The sequence below is a fragment of the Musa acuminata genome, chromosome BXJ1-4, assembly GCF_036884655.1.
Source record: "Musa acuminata AAA Group cultivar baxijiao chromosome BXJ1-4, Cavendish_Baxijiao_AAA, whole genome shotgun sequence".
Classification (NCBI taxonomy): Eukaryota; Viridiplantae; Streptophyta; class Magnoliopsida; order Zingiberales; family Musaceae; genus Musa; species Musa acuminata.
Window position 1 is genome coordinate 8839738 of NC_088330.1, and position 18865 is coordinate 8858602.

Sequence of the window (18865 nt, forward strand, 5' to 3'; positions counted from 1 at the left end):
GTTTTTCTTAGTCGATAACCTTCCAAGTGCTGGTTTCATCCATCTTTTATTGGAAGGCTTCTTTTGCTCAGATTGGTCCTCTTGAGTTGATGCCCAGAGATCTCCACAATGCTTTTCCTGTATCAACTTCTATCCTCATGCAAAAAAAAAAGTGATGTCATGATCCAGGTAAAGACAACTTTTGCAGTTGCTGAACATTCTTTGATGGATTAAACTGCATGGCTATAACATGCTGGAACATGAGCTGGATCGAAAACTTTCTTTTATGTTTTGCATGTCATGATGGCATGGAATATTCACGAGTCAATTGAAGAAGAGTTGGTCATTATTTGTGAGAAATGTCTGCATCCGGCAGGAACTTTTTGGGTGTGGTATGAGATGCATACCGGAAGCTTTGCTTGCTGCAGTTTTCTTTTGCGGATTCTAATGGGTTTTTCTGATGTCATTACAGTTTCGGAGACACCACGAGATCATCACTCGTGACTGTGTTTCGGATTTACTGTTCCTGGTGCAGGAAGCTTGCTAGTTCCGGCAACCAGAGCGACGGCGGAAGTCACGGCTGCCCCGGGAACACATTGGCGTCTTCCCAGCGTCGTCGGCGCGGCCGACGTGGGAGTGCTACGCATGAGATTCGAGGCGTGAGTCGTGGCCCAAGTCGCGACACGTGGGAGCAGGATGTGTCAGATTGGATGGATGGATGGATGGACATGCATGCCATGGCGCATCGATGCCGCTGCAGCGTATCCAATGGGGTTGTCCTCCACCTCTGACAACCACCCGTCGCTTGTCGGAATACAGTAGCGCGCGAGCGCGAGCGCGCGCACTGCAGCTGGCCTCCTCCCCACCCACCAACTTCGCTGCTCCATGAAAACCTCTTTCCTCCTCTTTTACCTCGTTCCAACACAAAGTAAACTTGCATTTAAATCTCGCCTTCCGAAACTAATGTAGCATCTTTGAGCGAGAAGGTCAAATCCACTGCCCCCCTCACCTTCCGAAACTGTCGCCTGCATCTTTGTTCAGGAGCGCGGGAGATCCAGAAGCTGCCCAAACCGTGGAATGGCCAAGACGAAGCCCGGGAAGAAGGAACTCGATTCCTACACCATCAAGGGCGCCAACAAGGTCGTTAGAGGTACTAGTACTCGATTTGTGTCGCCAAAAGTTCGTCTTTTCTTTTTCCTTTCTTCTTTCTTTATTCCGATGGTGTGATCGCGGAGGAAGAGATGGTGATGATGTCTTTTGGATGGGATGGGATGGGATGGGACGGGAGGGCGGGTGCAGTGGGCGACTGTGTGCTGATGCGGCCGTCGGACGCGGAGAAGCCACCGTACGTGGCGCGGGTGGAGCGGATCGAGGCGGAACACCGCGGCAGCGCGCGGGTGCGGGTCCGGTGGTACTACCGCCCCGAGGAATCCGCTGGCGGCCGCCGCCAGTTCCACGGGGCCAAGGAGCTCTTCCTCTCGGACCACTACGACGTGCAGAGCGCCCGCACCATCGAGGGTACGTGCGTCGTCCACTCCTTCAAGAGCTACACCAAGCTCGAGGACGTCGGCCCCGAGGACTACTTCTGCCGGTTCGAGTACAAGGCCGCCACCGGCGGCTTCACCCCCGACCGCGTCGCTGTGTACCGCCCCCCTTTCCCCTCTTTTCATGCTTCTTCTTCCTCTTTCTTCCATGGACTTCTACATGATCTTCTTATGCTTTTGGACTGAAGGTATTGCAAGTGCGAGATGCCATACAACCCGGACGATCTCATGGTCCAGTGCGAGGGATGCAAGGACTGGTACATCTCCCTAGAATTCCATTCTTAATGCTCCTCTCCCTCTTTGTCTGTAACTTGCTCAGTACCAAAGTAATAACCTGGTCATCAACGATATCAACTTTGCTCGTTTACCATTATTACCTGCGTCTTTGCTACATTTTCAAGCTTTACCAAAGTTAAACCCTTGTCCTCTTGACTGCGCACAGAGTCTCCTGCCATGTATGACATCGTTCATAAGTATTCGTGCAGCAATTTATTATGTGACTTCTAAAGCTCTTAGAAGTTGCACCAGGCCATCCAAACATGTGAAAATTTTGGATTTTTCCCATATTTGTAGAGTTTGCCCTATTTAGTACATATGTTCAAGTAATTCCAATCTTACTTATTCTACTTCTTGCAAAAAGGCCTTTTCTTTTCTTGGCCTGTGGTTATCTATGATGGCAATACTCTGGGATTCTTATAATAAAACCAATAATTCACACATAAAAAGCCTCACTACGCCATCTATTATTTCTAGGTGATACGCAATCTGCATCTGAGCTTTATGCCTTTATGGTATAGTCCTTGGGTAGGATGGCTGCAAGCTTTCCCTTTTCTTTTAGTAGTTTGAGGTCCTATTTAAGTAATATTTTATGGCCTACATGCCCTACCTACTTTGCTCATCCAAGCAAACCTTGATATCATACGTGTGCATATATTACTGCTAAATTGCATTTCGTGGATTTAAGAGAGCTCTCCTATCTTATTTGATGCGAATTTTAGTTTATTTCTTTCCCATAGTACATGGGATTTATAAGTTCTTTTGTACTGTTATTTTCTTGTTGTATTGTATTACACATCTTGCATAATCTACACCTGCTCAATAATAGACTCCTGATTGATCATGAAGCAAGGGATTTTGTTACTTATCAATTGGGTTAATATATTGGAAAAATATTCATGTACGAGATGAACATTGAGACGTATTAGAGATTAGTCCCATGTTATTAAGGATTGAAAAAGTTGAATAACATCTATTGAGCTTAAAGACTCATTGGTTGATCACAATAGATGTTGGAGACAAATAAAAGTTCAGTGTTTGTGCAGTATTGTTCGCATTGAATGATATGCTGCAACTTCTACGATGTATTTACTTTTGACTTTTTGTTACTCTTTGTGGCATGAGGAAAGATTTATTGTACAGGCCATGACCCTGCTTTATTTAACTTTTTTTGGGTGTTGTGACATTTTGTTTGTTCGGGACAGATTTGTAACATTGCTCACTTAGATTAGTTTCTTTCGCACTCCATATATTCTTTGAAGATAAAACCAGGTGGCTGTTTTGTCATGTTTGTTTCCCAAAGTATATCATGGGATGCTACAAATTTTGGATAGGAAGCATGACTTGTTTAGTTATGTCTTGCCTTACATTTCTCATTTCATTCTTGTATGAGGATCATGTACTTATTTGTGGTTGAGATTAGTAATATTCATGCTTTAAGAAGTCGCTAATTAATTGATATTTATTTGTATGCTCAAAAATTGGGTGGGCAAAAATATTTGAGTGGTTCGCTCTTGTATATAGCCAGTAAATTTTTTGACCAACAAAAAATGGATGCTCAATGAATTTAAGTGCTTATGATTAACCTTGTAATGTGTAAGTATGGTGTACAAGTCATGCTATGTTTTCCAATCCTGTTCAAAGGTAAGTAGAAGAAAGAGTAGTATGAGTGTATGACATTATTTATATGTTTGAAATTTTGATTCTTTTTCTTCTCTGTGTCAACATACTGTATCTTTTGTAAACTGTAGTCCTCTGACCTGGTGATTGGGCCTAGTTAGGAATCTTATGATACTTATCCATCAACAATTAGAATGTCTCTTTTATTGTAACCCTTGGACTGGTGTATCTCTCTTAAACTCTCTCATTAACATTTTTGTCATTTTATGGTGGATATCATGTGCAAAAATTATCTTGGGATTCTTCACTCAAAGTATTAGCAATGCCTAAAAGTGAGTTTTTAGTCAAGTTGGGAGTGATGAGGTCATATTTTTCTTGAAGAGTAATGAAGTCTCTCTTCAGCAGAGTAATAAGTTCAATATGAAGTTTTAGAAGAGATAAAGCTATAAGATAGTTTTGAATTTTGTCTGATAATATAGAAAACCCAATTTGATTAAATAGATGATGCTTTTTTCAGTAATTAGATGTTTCAGTGCATGTAAATCTATTAGGGAAAATTTTTGGTATCTAATTGCTATACTTTTGGGATCTTCTTGTTATGCTCATGGGTTGTCTTCTGCTTCATCAAACTCTGCTTTTGTATGCGGTGTACAATAGCCTCATTGGCCATTTTAGTTGATGATTTTGTTACGGTTGCTCTTGTTTAATTTCTACTTGAGATCCTCATATTTGGTATGAAATTTTGTATTTCTTGCATGCACACCCAAATTCATAAAACATACTTGTTCAAAAATTTTCTATGTATTATTGCGAGAACCCTTTTGAATAGATGTTCTATTCATATAGCGATTTTTCTTTCTTACGGTACAATCTCTGTTTGCTTAAATTAGTCAGCATGTATTGTCTTATGTGCATCCTTACGAAGTGCAGGTTTCATCCAACTTGTATGGGTATGACGATTGAACAAGCAAAAAAGTTGGAACACTTTATCTGCTCTGATTGTTCAGCTGAAGATGCTGCTGAGAAATCTTTGAAACCTTTTCCTGTATCACCAGATTCTGAACTTAAGGTGAGAAAATGGCTTTAGCTCTCATAATGTTTCCTTTAATGTATTATCTTAAGAAAAAGGAAAATATCCAATTTAAGAATCGTTCATTTTATCTTTTGTTGAAAAGTACTTAATTGGAGTTGTTGGTTATGTTATTCTTGATAGAGCTTTGTCGAGGTTGTTCTTGTATTTATTTGATGTCCAGTCATACATCGATCAAAATGAATGTGGATGCATCTAATGTTCTTGTATTTAATTTCATTTGATGCATAGCTATAGTCTGATCTAGATAGATACGAATGCATCTGGACTGAAGTTTCCATTTTCACAAATCAGAGATCAAGAAGATTTGAGTACTGCTCATTCTTTTTCCCCAAAAATCATGAACATGAATTTGCTTTCCTTGGCATGTTGCATTTCATAAATCAGAGATCAAGAAGGAACATGTTATTGATTACACATCATAGTATTGATTGTCAGTGTAAGGAACGTGCTAAGGGCTTACCTTAGCATGTTGCATTTCATAAATCAGAGATCAAGAATTATGTTCATTAGTTCCTTCTTATACAATGTTGCATTCCATTAATCAGAGATCAAGAATTAGCATGTTGCTTTCCTTAGTATGTTGCATTTTCCCTTGAAGTGTATGCTTGGTTTGAGGAAAGCTGTTTGAACATAATTTCCTTCATATCATCTCGATACTTTTCTCAAGATTTTGTGCTAATCTATAATCTTTTCAACTATTTGATGTTAAACACCACGAGAAATTGATTTCTTATACATCTCTCTCTGTCTCTCTAGTGCCCCTGAGAACATCATGGGAGAGAAAGATGTTCAAGTAGTGCTTTACTTTTTAGTTGATTCTCTATGTTTGGCCGGTGTATGCTGTGTAATATGTGAATGACATCCATGTGTGATATATTCAGCAAGACCATGTCCATCAAGCGGAGCCATCATCAAGCATGCTTAGCAATTGTACAACCTTTAAAGCTAGCTACACTTGAAATATTCATAGAAGGTCAAAAGAAAGAAAGGGTATTCAACCAAGCAAAACTGATAACCTTCATGCTTTCTCTTTTCACTGCCTAGTCTGATATCCTAAAGAATGTTTAAGGCCTTTTAGAATCTGGACTGCCTTTGTCACTATTGCCTCGAATTCGCATCAATAATTCCTATATTTAAATTCCTGATGCTTCATGTTTTGATTGGGCAGGTTGAAGCCAAGAGGCGCAAGAAGTAATTGTCGATTACGGAAGTGGCTCATGGAAGGTTTCACTAATATGAAATTGTAGTCCTGGATCTGCTTGCACAGTGGGAGTCAGTTCTCTAACTTGTTCGTCTAGTTTGGTAACACATTGGTTCTTCTTTGGCTAATTGGATGATTTGAGCTCTCTGCCTGTCGTTTGTGCAATCACTTGTTCAATTGCACTATTCTTTTTGGACCCAAAGAAGGGCTGTGTGTGACCACCATCTTGTTTTGCTTGTATGATCCCCACACACTAGTTGGTTCTACCCCTAGTGTTAATTGAATTGCTTCTGCTTGGTTTCTTCTGAGCTAGAATTAGATCTCTGGTATTATGGACTGGATTCTTTTTCTGCACTCTCTAGTTTAGTGTAGTGATTCTTTTGTCTTTTAATTAGCAGAAATCTCCATTACATCAAATGGATTGCTTTTGCTTGGTTTGGTCTGAGCTAGAATTAGTTCTCTTGGATCATGGACTGTTGGATTCTTTCTCTGTGTTCTCTTTAGTGTAGTGTTTTCTTTTTAGTTAGAAGAAAATTCCATTACATCAAATGGATTGCTAATCTTGGCTTCTCAAACATAGCTTTATGCAATAGAATCAGAATCAGATCATACTTAAGATTAGGCATAAGCCCAAAGTACCCAAAGGCATTATTACATCCTGGTTTGTACTAAAAGTTCATTGGCCAAATACAAATTATAGACTGCATGTGAAGAAAGCCGAGCTGCATCGCTTGTTTTCATTATGCTTTACACAAGTTAAGACATCCATGGAGAACAGCAGATGGCTTCATTTAACACCATATTTTACTATATTAAACCTATACACATCAAAATTTTTATGGTCTCCTTGATGTCAAGGACTTCGTAACACAATCCACGATACCTTCACAGCCGGCTTCCTCCGAGACCGTGCATTCAGAAGCATCCTCCATAGGTTTCGGATCCGAGTGAGGGGAGCGCAGATTTCCATGGGTTTGGCAGGTTGCCATCGTTTTGCAATGCTCGGCCTCATCGTCACGAATGTTCATGAAAACATCATAAAGATTTTCTGGATAGAAAACAATGTGTTATAGAGCTGTTTACAGCAAGTAGATTGCAACTAAATAGGAAAGTAATACAATGATCAAGAAAATTAAAGATCACTAGTACATGGAAGCAGTCGAGGAAACATACCTATCCTCGGCCTCCTAGATTTAGGAGTTCTAGCAGTTTGGAATTCGTCTGGAAATTTGAATAGTTAAAAATAAAATTATTTCAGGTCAAATTCTAGAAATAAACATTAATGTTTAACTAACTGTAGGTAATAAGTCTCCAAGAAACTTACCAAACAAGTACAAATCCTCATTCATGTAGTAATTGATAGCTGCCTCTGGGGCAGGGAACTTCTTTAACTCTTCTGCATCAAGAGAATAAATAGAAAAAATTGTAAGGAATCGGAAAAATCATATAGAATTAAAGAAATAATTTGGAATTCTAAAAAACCAACTAATACATATTTTAAAGTCTACATGATATGTGTATACTATGATCCAATGTGATCTTTTTTTTTTTGGTCATCGATTCTTATAAACTAGACAGTTATAAGACTCAGAAATGAGAGGCCAATAATCAACTAGTGCTTCTTTCATCGAGAAACTAGGCTTTTCGAGCCAATAAAATGATCCAGTCCACAGTAATATTTATCCAAAATCTGAACAAAGCATACTCATAAATGTTTCTTTTCAAATTAACCATGCACATTATGGACGACGGCTCAGCATTCTATTGTGTTGCAACAGATAAAAAAGAACCAAAAATGAAAAAGGTCTGAAATAATTTCTGAAACATAATAACTATGTGATGCTACTAATTGCAACATAAAGGTTCTAAGATCACCTGTCATTCTACTAATATGGGACAAATGCAGTTATATCAATGAGATACCTACTCCTAACCATGAGCTAAATTCTGAAGCATGTTGTGATCTTTATCACAGTGTCCATCATGTTGACACATTATCAGCACTTAGCATAGTGTATATTGTTGTCGTGCCATTAAATATAAAACTACTATTTTCATAATCTTATTTTAGAAGAATAAATAAGGAAATTATTTAATGCAAAAATGACCTCTCTGTTTGCAGAGTACAGTCACTTCTCAGATCCTGCATTAGCAGAAACCTTATAAATTGTGTGGCCCTTTTAAAGTCTGTTTGGTGCATGGCTTTCACAAGCATAAATCAACTCGATCCTGTTTCATACTTCTTACTCCTTGATTTGCAAACATGAAAGCATGCACACCCCTCACAAGATATTAGACAGACTGTCATGCGCATTATAAGCTTAATTCTTGATCATGACTACACCATTTGCAACGAGTAAAAGCATCGCGCTCAATCATTCACAAACATGTTACAAAAAGAGACCTACAGAATTAATATTGAAAATAACGAATGAAAAGAGTCCCTATGATCAAGAACAGAATTTGCTAAAACAAAGAAAGAAATTGTTCAGCATGTATAAATTGTTTGCATGTTTGTATTCTTAGCCAATTCTCCATGCTTTCAACTAGTACAAAAATCATCATCAGACTTATGCACCTTCGCTGACATGGAAGTAGAAAAAAATGCTAAATTCTAATCAAGTATTTCACTATCATGTCCTTAATGTATTCTTCATTTGGTGCCAAGGAATTGGAGGATTCATCTTTCCAGTGGCAATGTGATCAAGACCAGTTTGCCTGTGTAGTGATGTTTTGCCTTAAAATTCCTCTCCTGCAAGAGGACTCGTCTTCCAAGTAACATTTAACTTTCACCAACCTTAACATATAAGTCACCAAACTTCTCAATTCTATTGCAGATCATAGAACTTAAAGAACAGAGAAAGTCTCCCATTCATCTCCAAAGCCTCAGATTTCTAGGTTGTCCAAGCAAGCCACCTTACATTTTCTGAACATCTCCAAATCTTTTCACCTGTGACATTAATCCTTAAAGCAATGTATCCTATACGTACAAACAAGGGCCTTTCATAATCAACAAATTGTGATAGAATTAATGGAATGGTGAAAAAATTGTGTAAAATGAGCACTTTGCATCAAATGTGTAATTGATTAATACAAACAAAAACAATAACTTTCTATAATTTCCAATAATTGAAATGATCCTCCAACCATGTACAATAGCAATGAGAAAACTCACTGTTAGAAGGATCATATAGTTAAACTATTTTTAGCTTTGGTTTAACTATACTTTTTTTTTTTCTGTCAGTAACTTTCTGTAAAGAAATGAAATAGGAAGACAAAGCATGCACCTTCATGGAGCTTTATAAACTTGTCATAAGTTGAGTATGCATGTCGCTCAACACATTCTGAAAAATGGTCTGCAGGAAAACAATAATAAAGTTCAAGTATCAGGAATATCTAATTCATTTAACGAGTATTTTGCTTTTTCTTTTTCTTTGTGACGATCTGGAAAACAAAAGAGAAACTGCTAAGAATGTGATTTGGCTAAAAGAAGTTCAAAAACCAACTTCAAAATGTTATGGTGTTGGATTGTCTTTCAAAAATAATGAATAGATTTTAGAAAACAGTAGTCCTGAAAATTGTAGCTTATACTGTTACCAGATCGTGCAGCATCTTACAAAACTGGTCTCTTATGAACATCACAGTTCGAGATTTAAATTATCAAGAAAATCACTAAATGTGACAAAGTATGCAGAAAATAGTATTGATATAAAAAGATAAATATCATAATAGACCATACAGTTACAAAAGAAAACTGTCTTACCATCTTAAGAGAAGTGGTTGTGGAAGTAGAACGCAAGAAATGAAACTTTAGACAATTATAACTCCTTAGTTCCTAGAGGACAAGATTGCTTTATTTTTCTTTTTTGCGAATTTAGGTTTGAGCCAAAAGTTGTCTTCACGGTAAAATGTTCACAACTTATACTATGAGCTGATAGCACTAATATTAAAAAAATGTATTTCCAAATCCAAATATAGCTTACTGTTTTTCCATTGTTTCCTGATAATTAAATTGAATAATTTCACTGAACAGAACAAATTACAAGTGAAACCATCTCCTGGCACAAGGCCAAGTCCTCAAGACAATCTATAAAACCGAAAAATAATCAGGCAATGCTCTAGCAATATTTTCACAAAATGCTGATCGAACAACCTTATATTTTGGTAACAATCGATCCAATAAAATACCAGACAAACATGCAGGTGAAAGGACAAAATAATGTTGTACTCACATGCCATTCTGGGGCTCATGATGTACATTCCAACTGTCATGAAGTAGTAAAAGAATGCAACAAACTGAGCAAGAAGACGATCTAACCAGAAAGCATTACCCCCTAGTTCCTGCAGAAGAAAAAGCAATAATGCCAAAAAAATTCAGCATGTTAAAGGTAACAATTCAATCATAAAGAAGCTCAACTAGCTAGATGAATCTTAAACTATTACAATCTGTATGTGCACAGAAGAAATTCTCAATCAGAAAACATAAAATAAAGAAACTGAGAAGATAAGAATGAGTAATCAAAATAATTCAATATACAGAGTTTCTTGTCACAGAAGGACAAACTTCTTATTAAAATTCTGTGCATCAAAATGATATTACTATATTTATCTCTGATCAACATCACAGAAGAAAGCACGCCATAAATTAGACATTTAGCTCTGATCAGTGATAATAAATAACACAAAGATTATGGCCAATACTACATTCATTGGAGAGTAAAGAAATCAAATAGTGTGGCAAACCCCTTGGACAAAACTCCTAACCAAGTGCTCGTTGTGCAATTCATACATTACGAACTTTGAGTGGCAAACATCAGTTTCGTGGTGTAAAATCTAGCAAGTTTCCAAGGAACAGATTTGCTTCATGAGGTTTTATGAAGAATTAACAGTGATATAATACTGTGATTTGGCCAATCAACATAGATTCTTGAAACTACAGAAGCAACTTTCTATCAAGAGATACCAGTGCTTGTAGCCTAAATATCTTCATGAGATAATGTCTTATTCCCTTTCATTAACATAAATAATGATGAACTAATACCCTAATTTACACCATTTATTACCACAATTTCAAAAATGTAAGCTAAATCCAAACACAATTAGCACAACGCAGCAAAACATGGCAAGATATGATGGCACTTAGATCCAAGGGAGGATGTGGCCCTTGATAATCCATAAATCTGACCTCTCACTGATAATATTCCAATAAGTCCAAGCTTTCTCAAATAAAGTTACAGTAGAATCAAAAGGAGACCAAGAAGACTTAATCAGAAGCTGCAATTGATTCTGTGATGACATTTAACAAAGCACATGGTAGCTCCCATTGAGATATCATCAGAACTTGTGGAAGAAGAGTAAGTATACACAAAGTTGTTTAATTTCCACAAGACTTCTAGAACATCCATAAACAAGGGGAAGAAGGCTAAAATTCATGTAACGCAATATAAATATAACAGGAAAAGTTGTACCTCCATGATAAGTAGATGGTGAAACTCATTCCAGCTTTGAGCAAAATGTACTTTCAGATAATCAGATCTTCTCCACCAACCAAAGCTCTCATACATGTGCAATACAGATATAAAAGCTAACAGATAATTTGAGTTAATAACTGTGAGTGGAATGCAAAACCAATTGATGCTTATAGCTCACAATAAGGCAAAAGGTAGTATGATAGACTGTAAGGTTCAAATCTGCAAAATAAATCAGAAAACTCACCGAAGTAGGGGACTCTAGCTATGGTTTCCAAGACAAAGAATCGTGCATAGTGACGATCATGGTAAAATGTATCAAGTATCCTGATTGTTGTATCCTACAGAAATTAATACATTATGTGTTAGCTAATTAACCCATAGAAAATAATGATATGCATAGCTCTAACCGAAATGTGATAGAACACTAATTAGGCAAGAATACCCATCATATAACATAACTTTTTTTTTATTCTTATTCCAATTTCTGTTAATTATTTAAAAAGAAGAAAAATTAAGCATATCTTCTCCACAAATTACTAAGAAGAGTCGGTCCTGCTGGAAAGAATTTGTGAGGAAACAAACTATCAGAAAAGAATTGCAGTTTGTGATATTACTGACCACTGATACTATCAATCTGGCTGTGATCAGATCTTATAAATAGCGATTTTTGAAAATTATCAGTAACACGAAAATAAAAGGGTTTGACCATTAGAGAATGATCCAACCTAAGAGAACAACAATTACTATCAAATTGATATAACACTGACATCTGTTAGAATGCGAAATTGTTACTGTTCGAGAATCATGAGAAAAATTTTCATCAGAATACTCATATTCTACTACTTGAACTGGATTCCTTGTGCTATATTAAACAATGAAAGAGACTCCAACAAACCAGTGATCAAAAGCACAAGAAAACAAACTGGTACCAGATTATGTGGTAGCAAACTTCATCTAACGATAAGCTATCTGACTAACGGAGCAAATTTCATAAGAAATAAGAAAACTTACTGTTAGAAAAATATTAATGGTCTGCTCAAGCTTAACATTCCATGGTGCCACAACAGAAGCTTCACCGGTTGCGGAACTGGTACCAGCAGCTCCCGTCTTCACAGGGAAAGCCTCCTCCACGGTCACCTTTTCATCTTTCTCTTGCAAAGTCGTGGCCTTTACCTGATGCAACCTCCTATACAGACAACACAAGCGTTCTTCTTCTAAGGCCTTATTGCATGATAGAATCAAAGCTTTCGGCCATGTATGGGTGGAAACAAATACAAAAGTACCAAAAACCAACATCCAAACCAGAAATTAGAATTCAACATGTAACGAATCTTTTTATGTCCCTCGGTAGCACTTGAACGAAATTATTGTGATCATCCATCCTGAACCATATCTTATTACAATAAAAGATCGAAATATTTTGCTAAAAAGATATAGATAAACAATATGTATTATCACGGACCAGAAATTTAAACTTTAAAGAGCAGATTGCAGAAACGAATGAACAAAAGGTGCCAATTTAAAACATCCAAAAGAAGTACAACGAAACCATAGCTTGATTTGGTAGTGATTGGCGGCTACCTTTCAAACCTTACCAAAAAATCGTCTTAATTCAAACAAAATGATTAATTTTCACGGCAAAAGAATCCCAAAGTTTGGGCTTTTCCTCAGAATCAATTAAAACTTCCCCAAAGAAAAGAAAGAGAAAGATACCTAGAAAAATATCCACGACTATAACGAACGGAAGCAGAACCGGACCCGGAGATGGGGTTAGATACGAAAGCTGAGGCGGTGGAGGGCGGGATGCTTCTCGTAATCTTTGGACTGGGAGCAGAGGCGAAGAAGGAAGGAGAGGAGAGCGCCGCGGCGGCCATAGGCTTCCACCTCGACAACCGCCCCAGAAAATCGCTTCCTCACTTCTCCTCCTTTTCCTCCTTGTCGGTATCGAACGGAGAGCACTTCCAAGTCCAATTTGGCTTCCCACGAGCGCTTACCCCATCGTTCGCTCGACTTCGAACACCGTTGGATCACAAGAGACAAAGAAAGAGGAGATAGAACCGAAGAGGGACTTGTCACAAGTAAAATGGCATCTATATCCCTCTGCATTTTAATGCATCACTTATATTTATATATGCCTTCAAATCTTAGAAATATATAAATTAATTTTCATTCATCAAATTATATATATATATATATATATATATATATATATATTTAAAAGACATCCTCGGCCAATAACTTTGAGCTAATTACATGTAATTAGCGAATAATATCTTAATCTCTATATTTTTAAAAATTATATTAGATCTTTGTACTTGAAATATTTAATCTTATTTCTTCTTATATCTTCGATTTTCCTAACGAAAATACCACAAATGTTATCACGAGAAATGATGTTAAAAGAAAATTAAAAGATAATTTTATATGATTAAAATTTAAAAGAGAGAAGTTTTATTGAGAAACGAAATGAGATAATGTTATTCAATTATTTTATTTTTTTTTATCTTCAATATTTTGTTGGGAAATATAGTGAGACACTGGATAGAAAGGATCTCACTCTTGTGATTCTAATTCCTTCTAATTGGAAAGGACGAAGTGGAGAAAGAAAGAGTTTTTATAAAAATTACATAAAGAAAAATTAATATATATATATATGAGAATAGTACTATAAAATTATCATTTTAATTATATTTTAATATTATTTTTTACACGTACAATATTTTCATTAGTAAAATTGACGATAACATGAAGAGATACGAGATTAAATATTTTATTTTTGTAAGTATATGGATCATAATATAATTTTTTAAAATATAAGGATCTAAATACTAAATGTAACTAATTACAATAAATAATATACAATTTAAGTCATATAATTTATTATTATTATTTTATCTCAAACTTTGATTTAAGCTTCTCTAGGCACATTCTCGATAATTCATATACGATCTTGATAGGATGGAACTGTGGGAGCGGAACACTTGAGATTCCAGGCGCTGTGGTACACGGATTCATCATTTTGTATCATCAAATTGGCGAACAGGCATTTGAGCAAACAGGTGGCGTGGGAGCTCGCAGTTTGGAGAAACGAAGCCCTTCATGAAACCAAGTACGTTGACTGATGCAACTCAAAGCTGCATCACATGGAAATTCCACATGAGAACGAGGGTAAAGTCAAAACTCAAGTGCTCAGTCCGCAAGACACTCTTGCCGTTGACAAATGTGCTTCGCTTTCGTGCAGCCATGTCCGCGGAGCTTCTGAGATGATCGCCTCAAAGAGGAGAAAAGAGGCAAGCAAGATGATCGCTTCCATGAAGCATTTGCCGAGCTTCTAACTCCAAATAAACTGGTGCCTATAGCATGGTTAGTGCCCTGTGCACAGATAATACAATGCAGATGGTCAAATATATCAAACGTGAAGAAAACAATCATGCATATGGTTTCAGTCAAAAATCATAACAACTCATATGCACTGATATGGATATAGTACGCGAAAGATTATTATCATTATCATGTATGTGATGCACACCTCATCCCTATATAATCCACACCTCACCTCATAGGGTCAGTTACTTATTATCACTTGACCAATACCTTATTATCGAATTGATGATTCTTTATCACTCTTATATATATGATCACATATTTAGCAGGAGGAAATATATAATTGTTATGGACATGTAATCACGACTTCGAGTATAATGATATGCTCTTGATATAATTTTTTTTGGAGGATCTCTTATCGAACCTGCTCGTTTTTTGGTACCACGTTTATGATAATTTTGGATTCGAGCCAAAGCTGACTCTGAAACCTATCTATATGTTGGGCAATCATATTTTGCTCTAATATAACAGTGCTAGAAGTAGGGCCCAACAAAATAATATTAGGACTGTACTATCAACATGTTTGAGTTACAATTGCATCATACCAACAATACTATTAAATCGCATGAACCAACATTGTCAACTCGCTTAAAAAAGGCAATTCTTGATAACAATGTGATCGAACTACCTAAAAAGATAATTTCAGACACCAATATAGTTGAATTGTCTGAAGAGGTAGCTCCTAAAATCAATACAATTTGTCTATACGAAGAGGTGATTCTTAACACCAACACACGATTGGACTACTTTAAGAGGTGATTTATGATGTTAACATGATCAAATCTCTTGAAGAGATGTCCCTAAACACTAACACGATTGAATCGTCGAAAAGAGATGGCTCTTAATACTAATATGATTGAATTGCTCAAAGAGTATCTCTCAATATTAATACAATTGAACAACTTGAAGAGGTAATTTCTAATACCAACATGACTGAATCATCTAAAGAGGTGGCTTCCGATACTAATACGATTGAATCGTTTGAAGAGATTACTCCTAACACTAATATGGCCAAATTGTCTAAAGTGACAATTCCTGACACTAACATGGTTGAACTGCCTAAAGAAGTGGCTCCTAATACTAACACAATCGAGTCACCTAAAGAGATTGCTATGAGTCATTCACCAATCACATGAGTGATAACACGTGTGACATGACACGCGGTTTTTATTATTATTATTTCTCACTTTATATTGGTTGTTGCATAAATATATTGTGATATTCATAAATATGTATAATGGGAATCGGATTGTGATGAGATCACGATAATGAGACCGATTCACTTTTAAACATAAACCCTAGATAATCCTGGTTATAGGTTACTCGAGAGGGACATCAAGATAATCGGACAGAATAGTGTATTGTATACACATCCATATGATGGAGATGGTTGATCTCATAGCTGCTAGTGTGAGAATATTATGAATACAATACGGGTGCTCATTGGAGAATGAGTTTATTGATTGATCCGCTCACGGAATGCTGGATGGTTAATGATACCTCATTATCAGAGAACGATTTTGTTGTCCCAGTGGTGTACCTGGTCATTAAACTTAGATACCAAGGATGTCATGTATGAGTACTCTATTCTTTGATACCGGACTTATAGATTTGAAAGTTCCAGATTTAGCATAATCAATCATCAGGAGTGGCAGCCAATTTTACGAGGACTATTGAGTATCGATAGAGGATCATCCACTCTCGATATTATGAGAGGAATATCTCATATATTCTTGGTCAAACAAATCCCTAGCTATGGTCATTTGAATTGAGAGAGAAAGAGTTCTCTACTATAATCTGATTAGAGTGAGACTCGAGTAGAAACCATATGGGTCTGACAGCACTATGCCAGTATACTATCTCTGGAATATTAGATGGATGAAGGACTACATGTACATGGTAATTGAGGACAGATAGGTCTAAAGGATTGGATTCTCCTATATCATTTGGGAACTGTATTATAGAAATCTAATATGATTGTAGTCGATGAGTCGAGTGAATTATTATAGAGATAATAATTCATTGAGCTAGAAGGAGTTCTGACATATATGACTCACGATCAGCTCGATATTGGGCATAAAGAGTCACACACATATAGTAGGTATTGCAATAAGTAGAGGTTCAAATATGAGATATCCGTTGGAGCCTCTATCTTATTGGATATCCAATAAACCATAGAATTATTGAATCCTATGGATGAGATCTAATAAGAGTTAATGAGAGATTATTAGATAGAGATCGACTAATCTAAACGGCTTGGGTAGTTGGATGGAGATCCAATACCCAGAAGGATCCATTAGGGTTAAGTTGACAAGAGGCATCTATAAATAGGAGGGAACCAAAAGCCCATATGTTAGAGGTTTCTTGGTTGCCACATCCTATTCTCTTCTTCCCTCCTCCCTCTCAAATAGCAAGCATTGAGATTTGAGGAGCGTCATCGTAGCTCTGTTGTATGGATCAACACTAGAGAGGAGAATACCTGACCTCCTTTATCATCTTCTATAGATCTACAGGGATTTAGAGATGTACGATTTTCCTATGCAAAACATTATATCATACGTGGATTTAAGTTTTACGAGTTTTTGTGTACCAATCTTTGCACGATAACGAATATATTTTTGAAAAATTTAAGATTTATGTTTTCTATTCTTCCATTGTGCATGCGATGTCACCCCTAGATTTCTCTACAGTTGCTCCTAACATCAATATGACCATACTAGCTGAAGAGGTAATTCTCATCACCAACATGGTCGAACCATCCAAAGATGTGGTTCTTAACACTAACACGATCTAATTATCAGGTCATTCCCAAAACCAACATAGTCGAACCAACTGATGAGGTGGCTTCTAACACACATTGATGAATAGCTCAAAGAGGTGACTCAATAACAACATGACTAAAATATCTTAAGAAGCAATTCTACACGAATAAAGTACTTGAAGAGGTAACTCCTAACATTAACGTATAATATAGCTAAACCCGATAATAAAATATCCTTTTATAATAATTTAGTCAAATCAGTAAAAAAATATCATTATATTAGGATGCAATCAAAATCAATCATAAAGCATCATTTGACAACAATAGGGATAAACCTGGCCATGAAGTATCCCTCTACGATGACATGACCAAATCGACCAAGAAGCATTCTTCTACGATAATGTGATTGAATTCAATCATAAAGCATTCTTCGATGATGATACGACCAAATCGATCCAAAAAAAAACATTCCTCGATAGTGAGCATATTGAATCATCCTATGTCTTATGTTAGTATCACATTCTGAATTAGCCTAGAAACGTCTCCCCTAATGATAATGTGGCCAAAATGATATAAAGATATTATTCTGATAAAAATATAGTCGAAATAACCCAATAAACTGTTTTGACAATAGTATTATCAAAACAACCCAAGGTGTTATTACTATGACAGTATAAAAGAAACAACCTATAACACTATTTGGATGATAACATTATCTAAATGGTTCGATATGTCATTTCATTGATAGCATGATCAAATCGACCTAAGATGCTATTTTGATGATAATACGACTAAATTAGCTCAAGGTGCTTTTTCAACGATAGTACAATTAATCAACGATAGTACAATTAATTCGGTCCAAAATGTTATGTTAATGATAATGCTGTCAAATTAAGCCAAGACATTTCTTTGATGATAGTGTAATCAAATTAGCTAAAGATATGTTTTCAACGATAATATGATCAAATCGATCCAAAGTACTTTTCTGATGATAGCATGACTATATCAACTTAAGATATTATTTTGATAATATAAGATCAATAGTGTAATCGAATCTGACCCAATATGCTAATTTGATAACAACACAAGTGAATAAGCCAATCAGCTCTTTTAACAATAGAAAAATAATTAATCTAAAAAACTTTATTCAAACAACCAAATAGTTAAACTATTAGCTCAAAGGAGTAACTTCGGTGTAAATTTCAAAATACTGAGACCCAAATCAATAATATGTCCATCAAAATTCTATGAATAAATTCAAGTCTACACATATATTCAAACTTTAATATAGTACATATCAAGTATAATAGAATGGTGGCTTTTAAGTTGTGATATTTATTAATTATAATTCTATAATAGTTATTTTCTATTTAAAATATTATTTTTTAAAAGAATAAATGATGAAGATGAAATAAAAATATATGAAATGAGACTTTGAACCCTTAATCTTTAGTAAATTAATTCAGTAAATCACCGTTAAACCAATATTTTGGATGTATTAAATTTATCAATTAAGATTTTAAACTTTTAAAGAAA

The 18865-nt window shown here is 36.0% G+C and overlaps 2 protein-coding genes across 2 annotated transcripts; one reads left to right on the top strand and one right to left on the bottom strand.

Annotated features, from left to right (window-relative positions):
- Nucleotides 1-632: 632 nt before the first annotated feature.
- Nucleotides 633-5957, top strand: LOC135672405 (chromatin remodeling protein EBS-like). The gene is made up of 5 exons (XM_065180885.1): nt 633-1129; nt 1279-1621; nt 1712-1780; nt 4350-4488; nt 5681-5957. The coding sequence occupies exons 1-5, from the start codon at nt 1057-1059 to the stop codon at nt 5705-5707; spliced, it is 651 nt and encodes a 216-aa protein (XP_065036957.1). The 5' UTR covers nt 633-1056; the 3' UTR covers nt 5708-5957.
- A 346-nt stretch (nt 5958-6303) lies between these two features.
- Nucleotides 6304-13196, bottom strand: LOC135645859 (ubiquinol oxidase 4, chloroplastic/chromoplastic-like). The gene is made up of 9 exons (XM_065164697.1): nt 12898-13196; nt 12196-12370; nt 11429-11522; nt 11182-11297; nt 9946-10054; nt 9001-9069; nt 7038-7109; nt 6887-6934; nt 6304-6761 (listed from the first exon to the last, which is right to left on the bottom strand). Exons 1-9 carry the CDS (start codon nt 13056-13058, stop codon nt 6550-6552), a joined length of 1056 nt encoding a protein of 351 aa, XP_065020769.1. The 5' UTR covers nt 13059-13196; the 3' UTR covers nt 6304-6549.
- Between the last annotated feature and the right edge of the window lie 5669 nt (nt 13197-18865).